The sequence below is a fragment of the Cataglyphis hispanica genome, chromosome 19 (genome assembly GCF_021464435.1).
Source record: "Cataglyphis hispanica isolate Lineage 1 chromosome 19, ULB_Chis1_1.0, whole genome shotgun sequence".
Lineage (NCBI taxonomy): Eukaryota > Metazoa > Arthropoda > Insecta > Hymenoptera > Formicidae > Cataglyphis > Cataglyphis hispanica.
The window spans coordinates 4,667,989-4,693,343 of NC_065972.1; the positions used below are offsets into that span (position 1 = coordinate 4,667,989).

The 25,355-nt window shown below is 37.5% G+C and overlaps 1 protein-coding gene across 2 annotated transcripts in view; it reads right to left on the reverse strand.

Annotated features, from left to right (window-relative positions):
- Positions 1–6,559: 6,559 nt before the first annotated feature.
- Positions 6,560–25,355, reverse strand: part of LOC126856635 (protein apterous) — a 40,090-nt gene continuing 21,294 nt past the window's right edge. For both annotated transcript variants that reach the window (XM_050605327.1, XM_050605328.1), the window contains exons 4-6: positions 14,028–14,569; positions 12,340–12,557; positions 6,560–7,872 (exon numbers count right to left, since the gene is read on the reverse strand). In XM_050605327.1, the coding sequence (XP_050461284.1) occupies positions 7,657–7,872; positions 12,340–12,557; positions 14,028–14,569 (976 nt within the window). In that variant the 3' untranslated portion in view covers positions 6,560–7,656. The remainder of the gene's footprint in view (positions 7,873–12,339; positions 12,558–14,027; positions 14,570–25,355) is intronic.

Genomic DNA, 25,355 nt, shown 5'->3' on the forward strand with positions numbered 1-25,355 from the left:
AAGAATGGTGCGGAGTCCTTTCGAACAAATTATCTTAATCATCAGAATCGTTTCCCATACAGCACCGCAAGATTGTAACAACATTGCAGTAACGTTTTTCTGCAAGCTTACAACATTGCAGAAACATTGCAAAATATTGCTGCAATGTTGTGATATTGCAGCAACGGTAAAATGTCCTACATAAATATTGCAATATAATATTGCAGCAACATAGCAATATAATATATATATATATATATATATATATATATATATATATATATATGCAATAATATTTTATTGATATAATATCTTTAACATATGAAAAAAATAATAAAAAATTAAGCCTATAAGAGTCAGAATTTAATGTGTATACAGATTATCTGTATTATAATAATAACGAAATTATAAAATATAAACTTTTCGGTTCACACGCGACTTTTTTCAGTAACAGAGAATATTCAAGAAAAATAAGAAAAAACTCATTCAAAATCTTTTTGTATCCGAAATCTTCGGATATTCGGACGCATAGAATGAGTTTTTTTCTCATCTCTCTTGTCCTTATATAATCTCAAAATTTATTTATTAAAGTATGAAGTATCTTATATATTAGAAAAATATTATCAAATTTTTGGTTTTATATAAGAATGGAAACTATTAAACATTTTTTAGTCCAATGTCTGAATCCTATGTATGTTGGGGTCATATCATATAACTTAAACTTTATCAAAACCTTGTTACAAAAACTTTATAAAAATATTTATTATATATATATATATATATATATATATATATATATATAATCTTACTAATCGCTCTTTGCAAACTTTATATAATCGTGATTAAATATTAAATTTATTAATTTTTGCGGGATAAATAGCGCAACATGCGCCGCATAACTATAAACTAGTGAAACTTACCGAATACTGTTTTTTTTTTTTTTGTAACCTTGTTTGGAATGTTGCTGTAACATTGCTAAAGTTACATTGCAAAATAATGTCTTTGCAATATTTTTGCAACATTACACTGCAATATGCAATATTGCAATGTTGCAACGATGTTGCTGCAAATTTCAGTGCTGTATGGATTCTTTGAAAATTTTAATAAAGTGTGTCTGCAAAAAAATTGCACTTTGTCTGAAGTTTATATACAAATGTAATTTAGCAATTATACATATTTACACAGAGAGAATACACTCAGAAGTATATTTCGTAAGTAAGTAAAAATATATATATAAAATTAAATTATAAAAAAATTATAAAATATATAAAATTATAAATATATAAAATTCTTATGTATCAAAATAAAATAATTACGTATAAAATATATAAATATACACGCGGTGGAAATGATACAGTTTAAAGTACGAAAAGCGAAAAAAGTCTAGAAAGTTTCGAAATTGCCGCCGAATTCTACGAATCTAATTCTGATGGCGTATTATCTTCACAACTTGCATAACTCTTGCCTGCGCATTCACGGCCATTAATTAAGTTAAATTATGCGTTTTATGTCGACGGTATCAGCAATCGAATTGCTGGTTGAAAATATAATCTGAATTAATTCTCGATTATTTCTGCATTTTTAATCACTGTCTAGACGGATTCTTTGATGTGCCGCGAAATCCGTTCGCTATATTTTTTGCTTTTTTCGTAAATCTAAAGTATAAACTATTGTACTTTACGACTTTTAAATTAAAAAATCGATTGTGATTTTATTAAACATTCTACAAGACGGGTGCAATTGTTTTTATTGGCAAAATACTTTAGTAAAATCATCGATGATGAAAGCGACGGACATAAAAAAAAATTGTACAAGATAATCATAAATCTGAACAAGAATTCCATCGATGGTTTAGACGTTTATAGTAGCAATAAATGCACCGTTCGCTGAGTTTCATTCGCGTCCGATGAGATTCTATTTATATATATCTCAATGTTTTTGTACGAGTAAAAGGAAATTTATGATATTTATAAAATTATCGATATATTCTTTGCTAATACATAGAGATATTCCCCTTTAAAAATTCCTCCGATTTTTTCTTTATAGCTTTCCCGTAATTCTAAAAACTTTAAAAATAGTCGTGGAATCGTGTCGATGCATATATCCATTTTGAAGTGCCGTCTACAACTATCTACGATATTTATCCATATATCAGTTTCACAAGGCCGAGGACACCGAAATCGAGGACTCTTCTTGATCGCTTATATCGAATGTAAGGGACAAAGTCGCGCGTGTTCCAGTCACATTCGAAGATCGTTCATTTTAAAAACCGATGAGGCGTGATGGAGACGACCGGAGGATTCCTAGATCCCCGTGGCCGATGCCGAGGAGGTTCTCGTTTACTCCACTGTTCTCAGACCGGTTCCAGGATTGAGATACCGATAACGCGGATGATCGATGCTGGACTAGGCGGACAGAAAATCGTCGATGACAGTGCGACGGTGTCGAACATCGACGACGTCTCATTTACTTCGTCGAATGCCACGTCCTCGTGTCTCCTCCTTGTCGATTCTTCGCAGGACACATCGCGGAAAATGTCTTCCAAAACTGCTTCGCGAAAAACGATTATATGAACGTTTAAAAGAAATAAAAAAATTGTGCAAATTAAAAACTTGTACATTGCTTTCTCATAATTTTTTTTCCACAATGTCGTAATTACAAAAATGTCCAAATTCAATGTCCAATTATCCTTTAATGATATTTTATTCATATAAAAATATTTAGCCCGATATCTCGAAATTTGAGGAAGTTAGAGCAATTATCCTTTTTTTGAAAAAATTCAAAATTTTGTTAAAAATTAATCTTTTCATCAATTTTCATCAAAATCAATACCAACCAATCTTTAATTATATTCTATTGATATAAAAAAAATTTAGTCCGATGTCAAAATTTACGGAAATTAGAGCGACCACGTCTTTTTTTATGCACATGTACGAATATTTTATAAAAATGTGATTTTTTTACGTTTTAAAACATTCTGAATACATTGGCATCAAAATTAAAAAAAAAATTTTTTTCATAAAAACAAAATTTTCTCTATGAGCTAGGAAGCAAAAAACAATCAATCTTTTTTTATAGATAGGATTGCAGATATATTATTTTACGATTAATTTTAATGAAGACAAAATTTAATTGCATGAAATAAAGTTGGCGATTTACTGAAGAGTATACAATATATTTTATGAATTTCAAAATAATCAAGCGCGCACGCAAACAAGAGGCGGCATCTCTAAAGAAACAAGCGCGTAAGTTTTAAGTAATGAAAGTTTGTTAATTTTTGTCGAAAAGGGGGCGTCCGTCTTTCTCCGTCGATGGATGACGTCATGCCGCCATTTCCTTTATCTCTCGTTGTCCTTCTTTGGCTTAGAAATTCAACGAATAATCGCGAACTGAAAGCGCATCGACGTGTCTGCTATGCGTCCTGAATGCAGCACGATGCATATTGCAACGGAGGAAAACGTCGCAAACCTATGCAAAGTTCACTTAAAAACGGACCGACTTTCGTGAAATAAACTTCTTACAGAACGAGCGAATAGACGGACATTCGCAATAAGGGCAGAAACATCGATGTAAGTAAATAAATTACACCGCGACAATTTCTTCGTTTTCGATTACTTAATATCAGGGATTGAATGAACTTTAAAAATTTACTATTATTTAACAAATAACAGTAATTTTTGTATTTGCATCTTTTTTCAAAAAAAGAAATAGTTATAAAATGAAGTCTATTTACTTTTAAATTATTTATTTATGAAATTTTAAATAAAAACTTTCAGTTCTTCGGAAATAGAAAAAAGTTACAAATAAACAGAAACTTTTATTTATTCTGCTTTGAAAAAGTGAAAGTTCCTTTAGATGATCAAACAGAGACATGAGAAAAAATATTAATGAAAATAATTTGGAAAGTATCTTACTATTAAAATTAAGTACTGGAAAATATATGTAATTATTGTTTGTTTATGTTTTATTTCAAATGTCTTTTTATATGTATTATTTGTGAAATAAAACAAATATAAAAAATCATAACTTGTTTTTTCGGTAAAAATGAAGATGAGGAGAGGCATCTCCGATGACTTTGACCTTGACAGATGTTATGAAAGTCATGACCCTGAACAACATTCAAGAAGTTTTAGCCGTCGGCCATTGTCCATTAAAAAGTTATTAACAAAAAAAATTTGAAATATATCAAAGTACATGCATGGATAGGAAGCGCGCGTGCACACGCACGCACACGCGCACACACACACACACACACACACACACACACACACACACACACACACACACACACACACACACACACACACGGGGAATGCACGAGAGGACCTTCGGCATCAACAACCTTGCTTTATAATGTAGCATGTATTTTGTAAGTTGCAAAGCGAGGTCCACCCAGCCTACTGACGGGGTGGGTGCGGGAGGGGGACCGAAGGCCCCCCTTGCACCCCCCGTGCGTGTGTGTGTGTGTGTGTGTGTGCGCGCGCGCGTGCTTCATATATGTACTTTTGGTATATTTCAAACTTTTTTTGTTAATAACTTTTTAATGGACAATGGACCGGCTAGAACTTTTTGAATGTTGTTAGCGTCATGACCTTGACAACATATATCAAGGTCAAAGTCATCGGAGATGCCTTCTGTCATCTTATTTCCGTTTTTTTCTTTTATTTCGTTTTTTTAATTCCTTAAATAATACTAATTAAAACAAAAATTCTAACTTTTATATTTTACCTTAAAATAAAAAACCTTAAAATAATAAACTTTAAAAAATAAATATTTTTCTTCAGAACTTTTTTAAAATAAATATAAAATAACTGTTAAAATTGAACATTTACAGCAATGTTTAAATAATATTAATATAAAAATTATTCAAAACTCAAAGCAGAAAAGAAATTATTTAAAATTTAAAAGTTCACAAATAATTTTTATTTATAAAAGTTAATTTAATTCCGTTCCTACTTTTAATATCAAGAATTAATTATTCATTATATCGTAATTAATATTATGCAAAATAATTATCGATTGATATTAAATTTGTCGCAAAAGACGTACCGCGAATTTATTCACGTTTATCCGATCTTTTTTAGCCGAAACTGTCACACAAGTCATTTCTTGCATCACAATTTTTTTTACAAAAAACGAGAGATATATATCGCGTTGATGGCGTAATAGACTGGCAAATAAGAAGTTTATATGATATTTCATATGATGTTTTCTTCCGCGCGAAACTATGTCGGGAAGAAAAAAAAACACGGTAAAACGGCCATAGAATCTCCTTTTTTCTATATTTAGTGTATATAATTTACGCGAAGATGATAACCAGTCTTGCGTAATTCGGTCTGACGTGTTGGATATAATTTCAATTTTAATAGCCGTGAGACGCATCGCATTTTCATGGCTTCGCATAATCGGGCCATTAAATCGTCGACGCTGCAGCGTCCAAAAGAAATCTATGAAGCAGTCAAGTAGGGCAAACAAAGCCCATAAATAACAAGCGGGAGCTCTTATGTCTGCGTTCGGAAAATGCGGAGATTTGAAATTTAATTTTATATATTAATAATATGTTTGAGTTTATACCTTGGATTACTTTTTAAAAAAGATTTCTTTTCTTTTTTCTTCTCTCTTTCTGTTTAATATTTAAAACTTGAAAAAATTGTGATATAACGGAGGTTTGCGACGCAAGTCTTCCTATTAGAGTGAATTTAAAGAGATACAATATTACTTTAAAACGAATCAAATTTCCACGTAACTTTTTGCACGCGCGTATAAATGGAGCACGGAATACTTGGCCATTATCGTTGGTCAGTGAATCCAGTTAACCGACTGGTAAGACAGGACGGACATTGTTACGCCTGTTTTTGTCAGGTGAAATTCTGGTTCACTCGCACGACATCATGCGACTTTCCATTGCGTCCCCTTCGTGGAAAGTCTCTCGGATTCTGTTGTCGAAAGCTAATTCTACGAACTAAATGGATGTAATATGCAATTGCCGATCCAGTTTATATCGCGAAGTATAACTTATTCTGCATAAAAAAAATATTAGCACGAAATAATTGCAATTTTTTTCAATTAACGTCGTCAGCATATATTTACTTATGAATTTTGCAAAAACTCAATCGTATCAGTTAGTAATTATATTTCTCAATTTAAATTATATGTCGAAAGTTTCAAGAGGTCGATTGAAGTCCAGTTTCTTGAAGAACACTTGGAGATGGAAGGATGGGGAAATATATGACGGGTAAGAGACACACATAAGCAACGTATATATCGTCAAAATATATTCGATGAAAAAATGATGTTGCAAAAGAGTCGGACAATCCTTCCACATCGTTACAAGGAGGAATAATAACAGTAATCCTGCGTAACGTCATTGCTATTATTACCTCTCGCCTAGTAGAGAAACCACACGACCGCAATTAATAGGGCCCTACAACCTATAACGGTTCTATATATATATATGTATATATATATATATATATACTACATATGATTTATATATATATATATATATATATATATATATACAGTTATATATATATATATATATATATATATATATATATATAACGGTTATATATATATATACGAGGAGGAACATCCTTTATTTACAGTAACAGGGTCGAACTGTGGATTAATCTCAGGGTTCTGTCTCGCCGTCTCTTGAGCAATAATATACAATTACGATAACGCGCTCTCGCAGCTCGTGTTTTATAAATAATTAATATTATCTCGTCAAAATCCAACGTTTCACTCTCACGCATTCGACGAAGTGTCGATTGATCTTTGAGTTATTATTTGTCTTCTAGAGAAAATGCTGACGCAATGTAAAAATAGAATATAAATTTTATTATTTCTCGATCGATCAACTGTAGTTAAATTCGTGGAAAATATCTCTGCAGAGAGAATTTAAAGAAATACATATATTGTTGGAAAAATTATAAAAAAATAATGCTGATAACTCCAGTATACGCGATCAACAAATTGACTTGTTGACATTCCAATAATAGTGAAAAATATTGACACCTAAAAAATATTGACAAGCAACGTTCTGAAAAATGTCGGCAGTCGACAATTATTCGAGAACTCCCGAAACGCTGGATTTTTACATAGCACTGGTAATGTGTTCGCGACCCTTAATTACACTTAGACGAATAAATAGATCTCATTACTAATTACATTGTCTTTAACGAACGACTTTAGTGTTCTGCGACAAAGTCGCAATTCGAGCTACAATAAATACAACGATTTTATCAATTAAACGGATCCACGCGAGCCTGTCAACATGCCCACACGTCCGTCGATTTCACGTCGTCTCAATCGGCTGTTCAAATTGATATGCGAACTTCTTGACAAATTGACGAAAAGAAAAGTTGAGTATTTCCATCGGTTTACCACCGAAGGAAAACTCGGGTCCCGTGATAAGTTATCTTCAAGAAGCACGCTTCCCGATCGATTCTTTGTTAATCATCCTAATTTTTGTTCGAACCGCTTGACATCGCAAGAAAGGTTCTCTTTTTACAGCTGATTCGCCGATTATAGTAATACAATCCGTCGCTGCTTTCGCAAGCGAGATCACTCGCGCGAGAAATCGTCCGCGACGTCGTCTTGGAATCGAGAGACGTCGTATCGCGGGACGAAGACGCAACGCTAGTCAGGAAGGACGAACCTGGACCTCGAGGATCACGCGCAATCCAGAGACGCCAAGGACGCGGGGCTGTGAGGGCCGCCGAGCATGAAGGGCGGGCTCATCGGCGGCCCGCCACTTCCGGCGCTGTTCCCGTAGAGCTCAAGGTCGCCGAGGCTGCCGCCGTCCACCCCGCTGTCGCACTTGTCCGATTTGCCCTCCTGCTTCAGCACCATACGCCGCCATTTCGCTCGCGCGTTCTGGAACCAGACCTGGGAACAAAGACAAGCACAAGGTTCGGTTGTGTTACATTACGTGTCGAGTCATATTGCTAAAGTTTGTATGAGATACGACCGATTAACAATCGATTACAATGATTGAAGAAAGGACTATACCCAGTTTGGGCTCCAAGTCATATATTAATTGATACAGGGGTATTCACTGTACGAAATAAAAGATTATAATTGCCTAATTGAAGTCTGGCGAACGTATGCACCATATAGGAGAAAGTAGTAAGTAAAATCAGATACTTTTTCGGATTTTTCTTAATACAAAAAATCAGAGAATAAAAAAATTTGCTGACTGTTGGTAATTTTCAGTGGACCTTAAACTATTAGAAAACGAGGCTAATTGCTGAAAAAAAATATTTAGTTACTAAAGATAACAAGATTTTTTGGAAAAGTCAAAATAGTCAGTTTTGCCCTATCGTAGACTAAAACTGAGTACCTATTTGAAAACATGTAAAACATCATGCAATTATAAAATTTATTTCAATCAAGATACAATACAAAAATGTATTCTATTGAAAAAAAATCACAAAGATATCCTCTTGTTCTATATTATTGCAGGATTTACTTATTTAATTTTTTAACTTTAGAGGTCTCAACAAGCTTTTTTTTAATGGTTTCTTTTTCTGAGTGGTAGTTTTCATTGTCAACTGCTTTTCGTATGGAGATAAAGTCAGGAGTTTTCTCTTTTTTCATAAAGTGTGTGGATATCCGGTTTTGCTCCAACACGAGGAAAATAACAAACACGGCGGCTATGTATTCTGGCGTACAAAATAGCGATCAAACTTAATGTGATATACTTTCTAATATGTATAGATTGCAATGCTGCATTTATCGAAATGTTCTGTATAGTAAAAGTAATATAACGACTCGATTGTTACCCCGATATCGATCTTTTTTGATCCGAAAATTTTTAACTTCTCTCAAAAGAGGAACATCGTGTATGCGGTTTATCTCAAAATAATGATGGCATCGCTATAACTAATAACACGAGTTAGCCAAAGATAGTGGCACTTATCACAAAGAAATAGAAGTACCTGGTTTGATTGACCGCCAACCCGATTTTACCCTACTTTTTCCTATACGTACGTATACATGATCATAATAGCAAACTTTTGGACAGCTCTAGCACTCAGGGGACTTTTACAAGATTATGTTTATGGAACTTTTTCCTTTTAATTGTCTTACAATCTTAACATGTCTCAATGCTGTTCATCGGGGGCCCAATTTCAATAAGAAACTGGACATAATCCAGAACTAGGCCCAGTTTAGGACTTGAGTGAAGTCATAAGGTATATATTAATTAATCGATAGGGGGTATTCGATACGAAGTACAAAACAAACAGTTTTAATTGCTTAACTGAAGTCTGGCAAACATGCGCACCATATATACGTATGCATGGTGAACTTTTGAATAGCTCTAGAACTTGGGGGACTCAGTTTATAAGATTGTGTCCATGGAACTTTCTAATCTTCTTTTAATGCTCTACAATCCTAAGCATGTCTCAATGCTATTCATTGGGGGTCCAACTTCAATAAACTAAGCACAGTCCTTTCTGATTAATGAGAAATATATTATTGTATATATATTATTGTATATAATATTCCTGTATTTTTTTTAAGTACTTTCAATCTATCCATTATCTCACACAAATATAATACAATTATTCTCAAGAACAACATATAATAATCTTTTTCCAATCACTTAAAAGAGTTATACGGAGGATAATCAAACGGAATCTTGCCAACTATCAGTCAGCAACTTTTACATGCAGTCACACGACACCTCTTATATTCTCGTAAAGAAATTATGTTGTTCTTACTTCCTATTGAGAAGAATTCAAGTACCGCTCTGTATCTATCTGCTCAAATAGATAAGAGAAAACGCACATAGATACATACGTTCAAAAGAGGAGAAAGATTTTCTTTATATTCACAATAGATGAAAGACGATACAGATCGCGGCGCCATTTTCAAGACAGTCTCCTCCCCCGTAGTCTTGCAACGAAAGAACTCGCAAACCGACAACTCGTGAGTTTCCCCCTCGAGTGCGTGAGATTGTATGTGCGTGTGTACGCGCGCGCGGCGAACAAGTATTCGTGCGTTTCGCGATCAATATCAAGCAAGATGGCGACCAAGAACCCTACGAATACAATAGTAGCCACCTCCAACCCTCTCCTTCGTACTCGACGAATGAACGCAGGAGCAGGAGCAATATGTAACGGAATGACTGTACGGAAGAGAGGTTCGGAGAAGCATCGCGATGATCTCTGAACATTCTTCGAGTATCAAATTCTTTCCGAAATTCCTCTCGATTGCGATCAAATCATTTATCTTCTTTAGCTTTTTTTTAGAGAGAAATAATAAGTTTATTGCAACATCCATGTATTAAAAATTCTATCGAACTCTGTCAAACTTGATTTAAAAGATTCATAATTTGTTGATAGCATGGTGAAACTTTCTTGAGACTTTGAAAATTTACACTTTCTTGATTGCATAATGACCTTGTATTAAAATCTTCACGGCTAATCTCTACAGTTTGAAATTGAGCAGAAAGCCGAGTTTGCAATCTGTAAAGAATGAAAACCCAGGTATGAAGCGAGAACCTCATTTCCTTTCTAGACCGTGTTACCTCATTTCGCATCGCCTCATTTACTTCCAAATCGTCAATATCACTTCCGATCGTCCCCTCCCACGCGACCATAACACGCTTCACAAGCGAAGGAACGCGCGAAACTCTCGTAACCAGTCTAATAATTTAACGGTAGGTGGGTTAACGAGAGCAGGCCGGCGCGGGTTCCGACGGAAGCTTACTTAGCTCGGGGCGCGGGGCGGGGGCGGGGGAGGGGGAAGGGAGGGTTTTGACTGCGTCTCCTCGGATTGACGCCGGCTCGTAATTACGGAGAAAGGCCGCAGCCCGAGCGTCGACGGAAATATCGCTCCGTTCCGCGTGGTTCTTTTAACTTCTCAGCCACGCCGCCGTGCGCCGCACTAATTGGGAGGAGAAGCGCGTGTCTACGCGGCTCGCGCACGCACGTGAATATTTTTATAGGACGCATCTCACACCCTTTCTCAGAGTGAGCTCGTGTGAGCGAAGCAAAGGCCGTGCGAGAACCACCGGCTATCCATCTCCCGATTTCCTCCCCGCGTTTGCGACAAAGCGCGTGATTGTTCTTGTTATATTTACACGCTGATTTATTAAACGTTCGTAAATTAAATCTAGAAAGCGCAAAATTTACAATTACGTGGAACATTCCGTTGAAGACTCTCATCTCGGGGAGAGATGGCACGTTTCAAAGATTTAACTGTACATCCACTCTACAAAATTTTCTGAAAATTTAGACACATCTTTGTTTGAATTTTCAGATTTGGGTATCTGAAAGATGAAATGTGTCGGAAAATTCTAGATAACATTCTGTCTAAAACTTCAGTATATGTGCAAAATAGCTGCTCACGTTTTATCTAAAGTTTCAGATCTGAGTGTTTAAAAGAAATTTCAGACAATCTGTCTTAATCATCAGAGTCATTTTTCTGAAAGAAGAGTATGTCTGAAAATAGAAATGTGTCGGAAAATTCCAGACAGCATTCTGTCTGAAAATTCAGAAAGTGTATTTAAAAAGCTGCTAACATTTTATCTAAAGTTTCAGATCTGAGTGTCTGAAAGAAATTTCAGACAATCTGTCTTAATCATCAAAGTCATATTTTTCTGAAAGTTAAAAAAAAAGTCTGAAAATTGAAGTATCAAAAAATTCAGACAATATGTCTGCGAAAAAAATGCAAACATTTTGTCTGAAGTTTCAGTCAGTTTTTTACAATATTGGAAAACTTAACTCGCTAATCACTTCAGTCAGGTAGAATTTTTATAAATGTAAAATAAAAAATATTTAATGTCATTGAATATTATATGACAAAACGTAAAAAGATGTATGGTAAGAAATTTTATTAGAGAACGCATTTAAGCACTTTGTATAATTATCTCGGACTAAACAGGCACTGTTATTAAAATTATCTTTTCTTCTTGCCATATAATATATTATAACAAAAACAATTTTTATTTTCATAGTCAATATTGAATTTTGGTATACATTGTAAAATATTTTTTAGAAGTTTAGTCAGAGCATTCTGTCTGAAAATTCAGGCAGCGTGTATGTAAACAAAGATGTAGACACCTTGTCTAAAGTTTCAGTCAGTTTTCTTTTTTACAATATAAATTTTTTTTATGCACGTGGAATTAAAAAATGTAATGTACCTCATATCTTAGATTCCGCGAATAAGCGGAGTCCAACTAAAATCAATTAAAAAACTGCTTTTGGAGTTGAACGCGCGCGCTAGGCTTAAGAGGTCAATAAAATCGTAATGATTGAGAAAATCTCAGTTTCAACATCGCAATCGTAACCGTAAAGGAAGAACATGCGCGAAATTGCAAATCGGAATAGCGAACGATCTGTTTACCTGCAACACCCTTTTCGGCAGGCCAGTTTTCTGAGAAAGCTGCTTGAGATCCTTCGCGTCGGGATTGTGATTGATCGCGAAGTAGCTCTTCATCGTCCTTAACTGGTGATGCTTGAAACTCGTTCTCATACGCTTCGTTCTGCTGTTGGAGCCGGGTATACCTGGTGTCCCAGGACCTCCTCTACCGAAGGGCATGTCTATATAATCCGCGTTTAAATCTGCAACATAAAGATAACGCGTCGTGAAATTGCCATTGAACTTTGATGAAGACATCTAGAATTTAAATATTCGAGATTTATTGCCAAGGCTCTTGCTTTTAAAATCGCGACAGTCAGAAATGTAAATTAAATTTCTATTTCACATCGTATCGATCAATTTCCCTAAATTTGCTCTTCTCTTTAGAATCGACAATATCATTGGCTTGCCGGAAAGAGTGTCGTATCTATAAATTATTTGTCGTATAGAGTTGTAATTGGTCGTGTATTCACCGGTCTTTCGCGTCCCCTTCCACTCTTTCTCACCCTTCGTCGATTTCTTTCACTTGAGAAGCTAATGAGATGTGATACACAAACAGCGTTAAAACTTGCTTCCGTCGTTTTATTCGAAACTAAACTCAGTCAATAATTCTATTCAATCTCGCGAGACATCGAGAAAGTGTTTGGAGAATGTTTGATAAGTAAATCTCGCGTTTGCAGATTTCGTAATCTCTTTTCAAGACGTTAGGTTAGGTTAGGTTAGGTCAGGACGTTATTTCCTTAATTTTTTTCTCTCTCTCTTTCTCTTTAATTTCATATATAATTATCTGTTCTCCACTAGAGACGCAAAATTATCGAGACCGCGGTACTGCGCGTCGCTTATTAGACAATTAATCTTTACAAATCATTCGCTCGCGAGAGAGAGAGAGATAGACGCTCGCTTCGAACTACAATCGTAACTCAAGCGCAATTACTAAACGCATGGCTATTTATCTCTCCTCGAAAGCGTGGACCGTCGCGGCCCTTAGCGATGGCCATAAAAAATTGCCGGCATGATCCACGATAGATCAGAGACCGGCTTGTGGTACCCGGACGATCACCTGCGCGCCGCAACAATCCTTTTTCACGACGACACGGCGACACCGAGTGACCTCTTCGAGCGAGAACGGAGAAAAATAAAAACAAAGTAAGAGAGAAAGAGAGAGAAGCAAGTGGAAGCCTTAAGTCCGCATTGGTTTTTCGACTGGAAACCAGCTCTTGTTCCCACGCGATCGTTCAACAATCGGGAATTGAGTCCTCGCCCAGGAGAGAACTATCAGCGAGAGAGCTGCCGCCTACGCGCGACCGCATACTACGCGCTTTGTTGGGAATTCGATTCGGGAATTTATGTCGCGCCAAATTTTATCAGGCTTCGGTGGCAAGCGTGTCCTGCGCGCCCACGCACACCCGTAAATCACGGGGCGTCGCAGGCCCTCGCGAGACACGCTCGCTCTCCGACGGATTTGATTGTGAGCTTCACTATCTCTCGACTCTTGGACACATTTCCAGGTTTTTAAAAATGTTTTCGCAAATTTTCGAAAATTCCGAGAATTTTGAAAATTAATGAAAGTTAGTAAAAGATTTTTGAAATTTTGATACTTTGACATGCAATCCTTTTTCTCTCTCTCTTTCTCTCAATTGCGATACCAAAGTCGATAAAATCCGAGCACTCACCAAGACTCGCGGTCATGGCTTCCAGATCCTTGGGTTTCCTCTTCCTGGGCCTGCCCTTCTGTCTAGGTGGCGGGACTACGGCGGCGGCGCCGTTAAAGTAGGGCACCTTAGGAGGCGAGGATGCATCGGGCACCGCAGGCGTGGAGGGCTGCAGCGACACCGGGCTGACGTGCGGGTGTTGGGGATGCATCGAGTGATGCGGATGCGGCGGCGCGTGGTGATGATGATGATGATGATGATGGGGATGATGGTGGAGAAACTCGGGCGAGGGGTAGGGCTGGCCGGGATAGTGCGGTCCGGGCGGGTAGACCGGCACTGGCGGACTCTGGGCCGGATGCAGCTCGGCGCCCATCTCGTAATGTAACCGGCAAAGGACGGCGCCATCCCGCATGCCGAAGTGATCGCCCTTTGTCAAGGGCACCGCGCACGCCGCGCACGAGAAGCAGCGCACGTGAAAGACGAGCTCGCGCGCGCGCATCACCAGCTCGGAAGCCAAGATCGCGGCCTGGCAGCGCGCGCACCGCTTCATGCTGCCGAACATCCTGTGAACAGAGAGAACGGGGGATGGGGATCAATATTAATACTGCGTGACCAAACGCGCAAACCGAATATACACTGTGTGCAAAATGCAAAATTTGAAAATGAACGTTAAATTGTTTAATGTTCGATTATACGAGAAAAAAAATTTATATTTATTTATTGCAAATATTTTATACTAACTAAATGTGTAAATGTCGCAGTTGTTTATTTATGCTTCAAGAATATTGTAGCTTATTTGTTTTATAATAAAAAAGATGATATAAACGCCTTTTTTATTATTTAAATTAATTTCTTCATTTAAATAATATAAAGAAGGAGAGAGAGAGAGAGAGAGAGAGAGAGAGAGAGAGAAGATTTGTATATGTATTGCCTTTTTTATTATTTAAATTAAGAAATTAATAATTGATTAATTCAAGAAATTAAATCCTGTAAAGAGAATTTTCCGCCACCAAATAATCCAGAAAGTAGAATACATGTAGATAAATAACGAATCTCTCGCATTCACTTAATCAAAAAGAAAAAGAGAGAGAGAGAGAGAGAGAGAGAGAGAGAGAGAAATAATTCACACGAAAATAAACTTACGCCGCATTATCTCGCATAAACACATTCCACACGTCCGACTGCTATCGCATCCTGATATACCCCGATATCAATGTCCTCGATAGAGAGTTTAAAGAGTACGACCATGTCGTACACGCGCGACGAGCAGCGAGAGAAAGACAGAGAGAGAGAGAGAGAGAGAGAGAGAGAGAGAGAGAAAGAGAGAGAGGGAGGAAAGAGAGGAGAGAAGGAAACGTGAACAGAGAGAGAGAGAGAGGAATATACGCGCTGTGATATCGCGACGGTTTTCTAGGAGAGAGAGAAGATATCGCCGGCGGAGCAAAAGGGCGGAAAGGGAGAAAAGAGTATACCGGGCGCGCCGTGACATCGCTACTGCATTAGCGGCACCCTGCAGTCTCCATTACCGGAGCCGGTCGACTCCTCTCTCTATCTGGCCGACAACGGCGCGCCGCGGCTACCTACCCGTCCACTTATCTCTCTCCTCCGCGCCTTCCGAAATATATTACCGCACCCTCCCCTCTTCCTCCTCCCCCCTCCCCCTCTACGAATACTAAACAACCTAGATAAAGACGTGGCCGATCTTATAACGTGGCCGATCCCGGTCTCGAAGAAGCCGGTCCCATCGAAGGATACGCGTTCGTCCTTTACGATGTCCCCTTCCCTCTCATGAAAAAACTTTCGGGATCGGAAATGGATATGTATATTTTGGCGACGCGAGATACACCCATTCGTTCACCGCGAAAAGATGCAGATCCTGCACGTTTCTTAGGTTCTTGAATTTTTTTTTTTTTTTTTTTTGTTCTTTCATCCTTCATGTCCGCGCTTAATATTTAAATCATTAAAAAAAGCATGCTACAATTTATGTTTTCTAGATTTTCCTATTTAAAAGATATATATTTCTACATTTTTTATATTAAGTATTTTATTTATTTGAATTTTATTTATTTCTGCGTTTTTAGATTCGCACATTCTAGAATTTTACAAATTTAACACTTATTATTTCTCGCATCTCTCTCTCTCTCTCTCTCTCTCTCTCTCTCTCTCTTTCTCTTTATGTGAATTCACAGATAGATTGTCAGATTTTTAAATCGAACGAAGAACTCGTTTGAAATACATTCGAAATACATGTTGCAAGTGAATTTCCCATACATCAGAGATATTGATAGAAAACGAGATAAATAGAGAAACAAACGGAGGATGTGGATGCATTCGTAATCTAAATCTTTGTGATTGAAATGCGGAATAAATACGCGTGAAAAAAAAAACAAGATTATTCATTTTGAATAAGAAATTGTGAATACCATCGATCGCGAATGAGACGTAATATGACGTATGAGTAACATTTACAAAATTAATTCTGTTCAGGATCACATTGTAGATTTTACAACATTAATCGAAATCTGAGGAAACTAAAGGGATATACATATATAAAAATAAAAATCGCACATGCGATTGCAAATTTCCGTTCGAAGGACGAGAGATGATTTAGAATGGGGATATTCTCGTTACAAAGGAGGAACATCCTTTTTGGTGGCAGTTCGGCGAGCGGAAGAGAATTGTAAATTCGAAGAGCTGTTTGTGATATGTGCATGTGTATGTAAGACCTAATCTGTTGGATTAACCGCGCGCCGAGTCTCTCGTTCCTTCGAGGGTCTCTTGACTCGGGACATATTGTTATCGTCTCTGATCCTATTGACTACCCCCGGCCTGAATAGGGCGATGACCACAGTGAAGCTAGTTTTGTCTCCAGCGGTGTACTAACCACATATTTTCATCTAATCGGATCTGTCGTATCCTGTTGGCTAATCGAGCGAGATACCGTACAAACGAATATCGCCGTTTGAGGTTAGGTTAGGTTTCCCCTTATTTGAGGAAAATTGAACAATACACAAACACAGTAGATGTAGTTTCCGAATCCGCAGAAAATTCTTGCGAAAAACACTATTTGAATTGTATTATTAAAATGTAAAAAAAAAATGTGAAGAATAAATCCGTCGAATAAAACCGGAAGCAAAGCAACGATAAAGTGACGCATAAATTAACACAATTCGTGTGTATTACGTGTAGCATTAGAAGTAATTTGTGAAGTTTATTATGCATATATTTATGAAATTTATTATTGCAAAAATCTGACTAGACAACTTTCACGCTTATCTAGCTTTAGCGTACAGAATCAGTGTTTTTTTTTCTTCGAGAAGAGAAATAATTTACGTTCACGGGGAGGTTAAAATACGAGACGAAGCGTGAAACAGCGTGAGACATTGTGACGTGACGCATAACGCGAACCAAAGAAGCTCTCGCAACCCAACCGTATTACCCTCAATCCCATAAAACATTCTTCCCCCTATTTACTCCTCGTCGAAACACACCACACCCCGCGCATTCTTTGAGCGGCCGACCAACCATCACAGGTAAACGTCGCCGGTGATCGGAAACTAGAAGCCGCTTGAAATCCGCAGACTCCGGCCCCCCCGCCGAACGTGACCTGGAGGCGGTTTTTCGGAACCTTTCGACACCTCTCTAAGGCCCGTCGTGGCGGATGAATGAACCGGCCCCGAACCAGGAACGAGACCTCATTCAGGGGTCTTCATCCTCCCGACGAGACGCCGGAGGGAGGGCGGGAGCGGGAGGGGGGACGCCTGCAGAGTTTTACAAGATGCGCCATATGCGATACATTATTATACAATGCTCGGCAGCGCGCTATACTCGCTCTCCTTCGAGGGTGAAGGGAAGAAAAAAAAAGCGGCGGAAATCCTTTATGGAGCGAGCGCGCGAATGCGCGGCGGACCGCTCGCCGCGCGTTCGCACACTCGGACCACGTGGACTCCTCGTCGCCGCTTCTCCTCTTTTCTCTTTCTTTCTTTCCTTTTTCTCTCCCGAAAGAAAGAGAGTAATCCTAACGCTGATCTCTCTCTCTCTCTCTCTCTCTCTCTCTCTCTCTCTCTCTTCCCGCGTTCTTCCGGGTACGAAATGCGTCCCGGGAAGAATCTGCGAACTTCGAACGCGGTTTATCTAACGCTCGACAAAGCACGATTTGATAATTAGCGGTCAGAGGTCGCTGTATGTGGAAACAATTTCCTCGTTTTTACGAAAGCGAAACAGAAAAAACCATGCCCACTTTGCGATTTCTCACGGATTTGAGTGCAACGATCGTATTTATGTAATGCTCAAAGATGAGTGCGGATATTTTAAATAGCGCCATAAAAGCAAGATATCATGAGAGCACATATTCGACATGATATTTCGCTCGTCTCTATACGTATGTTAATGGTATATTTTATCAAATCGCGCGCGTGCATTTATTTCGCGATCGCGATCGACGCGCGGATCTGCGCCGCCGTTATCGTTAGATGCATTAATTGCGGTGTAACCGGTAGAATTCCACTCAGCAGCGCTGCCCCGACGGCCTTTATCGTGCAAATAATAATTTACGGCATCGGTCGCGTCAAGGCCGAGGCCGCTTCTTAATCCTCTAATGCGCGCGCGCGCACGCGCATGCAGAAAACGACTTGCAGACAGAAATGTAAGGCTGTATTATTATAGCACAATGCAGGGTGTCTCGAAATACGGACATCAGGACATTTCTCGCGTGATTTCGAAGGAAATTGTGAATGTTTTGTTTTGCATATGGAAACAATGGAAAATTCGCTGAATACATACACATATTTCTCTCTCTCTCTCTCTCTCATATATATATATATATATATATATATATATATATATATACTCTTCTTTTCTTATAATTACTATTATATAAATGGAATAGCGTGGCAGCAATATAACGATTATAACATGATTATACTGATAGATTAGAAAATGTAAAAAAGTTGACAATTAACGAAAAAAAATTGTGACAAAAATTTTATAACAACTTTTCATTTTTGAAGCGTAAACATAAATAACTAATTTATACTGAGACAAAGATGATACTTTATACTGTAAAAAAAAATTGACTAAAACTTCAGATAAAATATCTGCAACTTTTTGCAGGCACACTGTCGAAATTTTCAGACATATTCTTCTGAACTTTCAGAAAAATAACTCTGATGATTAAGATAATTGTCTGAAATTTCTTTCAGGCACCCAAATCTGAAAATTCAGACAAAAATGTTTTTAAATTAAAAAAAAATTTTTTAATAATGTATATTTATTTAGTTAATTTGTCGTGATAATATTTATACTGACAGCATTTATGTGCAATTTTTATATTGAGAATTATATTTATATTAAAAGCATTTATTGTACATTGAGTTTATACTGCAAATGCACGCGCGAACAGAATATTTGCCATTGAGTGAAAACGTTACAACTAGAAATATTAATTACTCAAACTTAAATCTATGCAGTGTAGTTATTGAACACTGCGTATTTAACATATAACAATCTGCGGACGAATAGATAGCGCCAGACCTTCGTATCTTGTGGACATTTAACCGTTGACTAATACAATCGAGACACGATGCCATAAGGCGCGTACAGAATCTGTATCAAGGTCGCTTGACCGTCGACGCATGACTGCCCACAATGCGATAACATCCTCGAGATTTAGCTGCCAAGTGTGCGAGAGCTTTAAAATCTTCAAACATTTAATTACTTATATGTTTGCAGAATTGCGAGAAAACGAACTCGAAATCCAAGTTTTACAAAGAATAGTTTTTTTCGATTTATTATCAAAATACACATTATACAATTGCGTAATCATCCATGTGTCATCTATTTGTAGCTACAATTGTCTAGGGGTGATGAGTAACTTTGTGTAGAAGTCTGACTGATAGCCGCCGAATCCCAGATTCAAACCCGTTCGAACCTTATTTCCTACATGCCTCTTTAAGAGGTTAAAAAAAGAATATATATACATTTTTTTTAATAAGTTGAATGAAATTTGTGAGATAATCGGTAGATTGGAAGCACTTAAAAACACACCTACAATGCGTTAAAAAATAAAAAAAAAGAATATAATTGTCTATTTGCAAGTAACTATACGCAACTATAATTCTAATTAAGCTCGTTATACATGCGTTATAGTGCAATCACTATTTACGACACATGTATCGCCTCTCGGGTAACCGAAGATTACGAAAAACTCGCTGTCAGCGAGTTCAAGGCGGTCTTAATAGCGGACAAGCGCGCTCGCGTGTATCGCATTATTAACGACACACGCGGTCGGCGGAAGTGTCGGGGCGAGAGTGGAGAGCCTGATGAATGATTTTCGCGTTAATCCCGAGCGACCGTGCAAACGCAGCTCGTCGTTTCACGCAAGGGTTCGACGCTCGGTTCCCGACTCGCGGTTTTCTCGCTTTTTTTCTCTCTTCTCTCTCTTTCTCGCTCCCTCTTGCGGCCGAGATACCTTTTCGCACGTTTTATTTTATGAATAATGTGGGGACAGAGAGAGAAAGAGAAGGAAAGAGAGAAACCGCGGCACCGGACCTCTGGCTGGGGCCCGGTGGGACATTCTCGCGCGCAAACCACGGTGGACACACGCTGCGCGTGGGACGCTACGTGACTGCTGCCGGCACCAGCTCCAGCATTAATCTAGATCACGGCGTTATAGCGCCTTCTCTTGTTGGTATACCACGCTACGAACCCTAATCCCCCTTCGACAGTTAATGTACACATAATACATGGCGAGAGAAAGAAAGTCGCGTCGATGCTACTACGTGATTCACATCCTCTGCGACATCACTCGGTGATCCTGGTGAATTATCGGATTCTTGAATCTCTCGCTAGTTATATTTTTATATTATAATTTTTTTTTAATTTTTTTAGATATAATTTAGGTTATGACATATTAAAATTGACTCTACGATCGTTTCTATCCACATTCTTGCGAGTCTTTCTTGGATTCTATAATCTTTATGTATTTCCTTTGTGTTTCCTACATTTTCGGTTACACATTTTAAATAAAGCAATGTTTGCTTGATTAAATCCTTATGAAAATTCCCTAGGAGATTCTAGCAAATTCTAATTTCGAATCTCCGCTGCTACTTGTTTTACAAGCAGGACACTTGCCTTCCATTTCACCGTAGAAACATGATTCCAACTTCCATAATTCCTCCTCCAACGTAACTTACTCCTACTGTGCAGACTAAACGATCTCTGGTACTTGTGCACCGAAGTGGATGACTTCGCACGGCAGAGGTGGACGCGATTTATGCTTCCGCGACCGGAGACAATCCTGTAGCATATCTCATCCGACATTGTAACAGATGCGAGAAATTATAATTTAAAAAAGTTATAAGTTATCCGGAACGCGCTTTACGCGCTACAATATACCTACAACTATGCGTTTCAAACGCATTTATTATTCCACTTGAAAAAAAGAGTGAGTAAAATTTTCGAAGACATTTTCTCTTATCGCATACGCAAGGATAACCTTACGAACCGTTTTGGGACAATTTAAAATACATCCGCTTTGACAAAGTTTCAAATTGCCAATGATTCGCAAATTGCCCTTGTCTGTCGACACATGACAATTAATGACACATTTTGCAATTTTGAACTTTCGAAATTCCAATGCAAAAATCGCGAAGACCAAAAGTGCCGGAATTCCGTACGGTGAAATATTTATGTAACCCTCTTATGCATACGCGGTAAATTCCGGCCTCTTGTTTGCGGGGGCAACGAGGGATGTAACCTACTCGCACACGAGGGATTACAAAGTCGCATCTGTAAATCACGCGAACAACAATCTACAGCTGTCCATCTTGGCGCGCGGTGGCTTGCAAGGCGGTAACGCGATACTTTCGCGGGGGATTGTTTATGCCAGTGAATGTGGCGAACGCGAATGACCTTGGCGGAAGGAAACGCACCCCCTGCCGAGATATGCGCCGAATCTCCCTAGTGCGAGTATGGCAATGAGCGACGACCCGCCAGCTCGTAAAAACCACCAACGAATATCCTCGCCGAGACACGCAGGCAACGAGTTTTATACTCGCGTGAGAACGATTTAGTGTTTTTTTTTTCTTTTATGAAAAAACATGGGGCTCTTTTCGAGATAATTCTTATTTCTTAATTTAATTTTGCGTTGTAACTTAAATCTTCTCGAACTGTATAACGCGCAAGACGTCTCTTGGAGGCCGCAATCCTCACAATATGTAAAGTCACTAAATATTTTGTTTTGCGAGAGAGAAAGAGAAAGAATGCTACCAGCACAATGTATGTATACTTGGCGTCGCCGAATTAATTTTGCGAGGATGTCCGGGTGGTGCGGACGGACAAACGGATGCTAGCGGGGCGCCATTGTTCGTGAATCTGATAACGCGAGTTATGGTATATATCGTCGACGAAGTAGGAGCGCGTCGTTCGCATTCTCCTTGGTGACGCATGAAGTGGGGCCCAGCGCGTGCAGGTGTCGCCGTACACAAATACTCCCTCCCCTCCTACCCTATCTCACGAGATCTACTACATCAAGGAGATATCGCACCGATCACTCACCGTCCGTAATAAAGAGACTGGGCATGTTCCAGCTGAACGGATATAATTCACCCGTTAAGGATTTCCAGAAGGGATACCCCAAAAAGAGCCTTGATGTCTCAATCAACTCATAATTATCGTCGCTTATGAAAACTGTTTGCAAATGGACTGTTGATATATGGCTGGTTTACAACGGCGCAACACAAGTTCTTTTATTTAAAGTTGATATTTTTCAGAAATAAAAATGGTATCGGCATTTCATCATTTTGAGATTCAACAAATTTGGGATGTTTCTCAGCTTTACAGAGAGCTTAGATCTCTACATAAAAGAGGGAAATTGCGAACATTTAAAAATTTTCATCATACTTTATATAAATTAAAACCACTAATAGATTTAAACCACTAAACTGTTTTTTGCTCTTATATGATAACGAACTTTTTGACGAAATTGTTTTCTTTTGTCTCTGTTTTATCTTCAAGCGAATCTTAACTAGATTAGAGAGAATGTCATTTCCCTATGTTAGGACCTCTCAGAATTTGATAGATTTTTTACCGAGAAAAAGAATACCGCCAATCACGATGCGCTATGATCAATAGTTTTCAAGATATCAATGATTAAAATTTCTAATTTTTTTTTTTTTTTTGAAAAACTATATTAAGAGTTCAAAATTTTTAGCAAAAGGTCACTACATGATTCTTCATCAAATTTTTTAATATAATAGATTTTAATTTCTTTTTGGAAAAGTATATCAAAATTTCAAAATTTTTGAATGCAATAAATTCCAATTTTATTAATCAATTTGATCAATTAACAATTATAATAATAATATTATAACATAATATAATTGTAGTTCCTAAATATTATATGCATTTCAACAATTGTCTTTTATGCCTTATGCTTTATATCTCTCTGTACTAAAAGAAATAGTCTAAACAAACCGTTTAAATAAATAAATATACAAATAAATAAAATCTCATTTCTCCATTTTGCAAAAAGAAAACTCAAAACACTATACTAGGTTTAAAGATAACGTAAGATAACGCGAAGAAGTCAATCTTATACGTTGTATCTCGGTGCGTTTACCAGTGATCCAAGAAGAAGGCGCGGAGAAGATACCGCGCGACACTGGAATGGCTACCGATTATGCATGTCGCCGCGATGCATTTTACGTTGCGAGAGCCGCTCCGAGCGGAGTCGGTCGGCCGTTGCGCGCATATTATGTTACCCTGCTCGTTTCGTCGTTGCCGCAGCACGTGTGTCAGAGTCGGCCGGGATTGTGGACTCTGTCGTCATATTTATGTCCTCGACCATGTCTCTCTCTCTCTCTCTTTCTTTTTCTCTCTCCCGCGCATCGAAATTCCAGGAGACATCGTGAAGATCCGCGCGAGATATCCACGGTTAATCCCTTTCATTACTAAAGTCTAGTCATTTTGCCGAAAGGCATTTCGCCTGCCAAAATCGATTTTTCAGCGCGATATTAAGAAACGAAAAAGACTAAATGTACAAATATGATGGAAATTTTAATTTAAATCTTTAATCGCGTCGATTTAATTAATTCAAAAATAAATACAAATGCGATCCGCTCAATTACTAATAAACACGCTATACTTATATTACTATATATATTACTATACTATATATATATTACTATATATATTTATGCGTTCGAAGAATAAAAATGATTTGCTATTTATAGTAGAATAATAATAGAAATGGCTAGAAATAAACAAGAATCATATCTTTAGAATATGTATTAAATAATCAACGCGAAGTCCCCGAGTGATAACTGATAGCCATAGTCGATTTATTCTAATAAAAAAATTGTCGCTTGAAAAATTTAATATATATATATATATATATATGCACTTATATAATTTGCCTGACACCTGACATCTCTCATGGTTTACCTGTTATATGCAAACCACGGATCCTCGCGCAAATTATTTAGGTTAGGTTAGATCTGACCTAAATAACTCGCATGGATTCATGGCTAATAGTCTCTCAATCTGCAATAGAAAAATTAGCTTTTGTAGAATTGGTCGATCCGTTCAATAGGTGCATTAAGCGGACTCGACAGTTGAGCAATCAAACGTGATTGGTTGTTAATTTTAGAATCAACAAATCAATGTCAAGTGTTGATAAGACGATGCTAAACTATTGAGTCCGTAAAAGCACCCAATATCTCACGTCTTATTGATGTCTCGGATTATCTCTTTATCCTTCTCGCACCTTATTCGCATCCTTCTCACGTTATCTTTAATTCCTAGAAAGACATGCTGGAATCTGGAATGAGGTTCGATTTCCGTAAGATCGATAAAAAAGTATATAAAGATAAAAAAAATAAAACAAAATATATCGACACTTTTTTCACAACTTTCAGTTTTTTTGGTATCAAAGTGTCAAATTACATTATTTATGTGCCGACCTGTCATCGAATCTCTTATCGTGTACAAGTGATTTATGTCTCAATTTAGTTACTCACACAAATTTATTTCACACACTTTAGTTATGCACACGCAATTATAATGTCGGTGTAGTCCCGAACATTTCTTATAAGGTAGAACAAATAAATGTATGCACATTATTTATATTCCTTTAATTCTCAACAATAAAATAATGTTTCTGACTATATTAATATTAATCCACTGGAGATTTTCATTTAATTTATTTGTATCTCTAAAAGACACATACACACATCTTTTATAAAAAGAAATTGATAATTTGGAGAGTTTTAATATTTATATTTTATATAAGTACTCGTAACTAATGTTGCGACAAATTTTTTTTTACTCTCAGAGTAAAAATGCATAGAT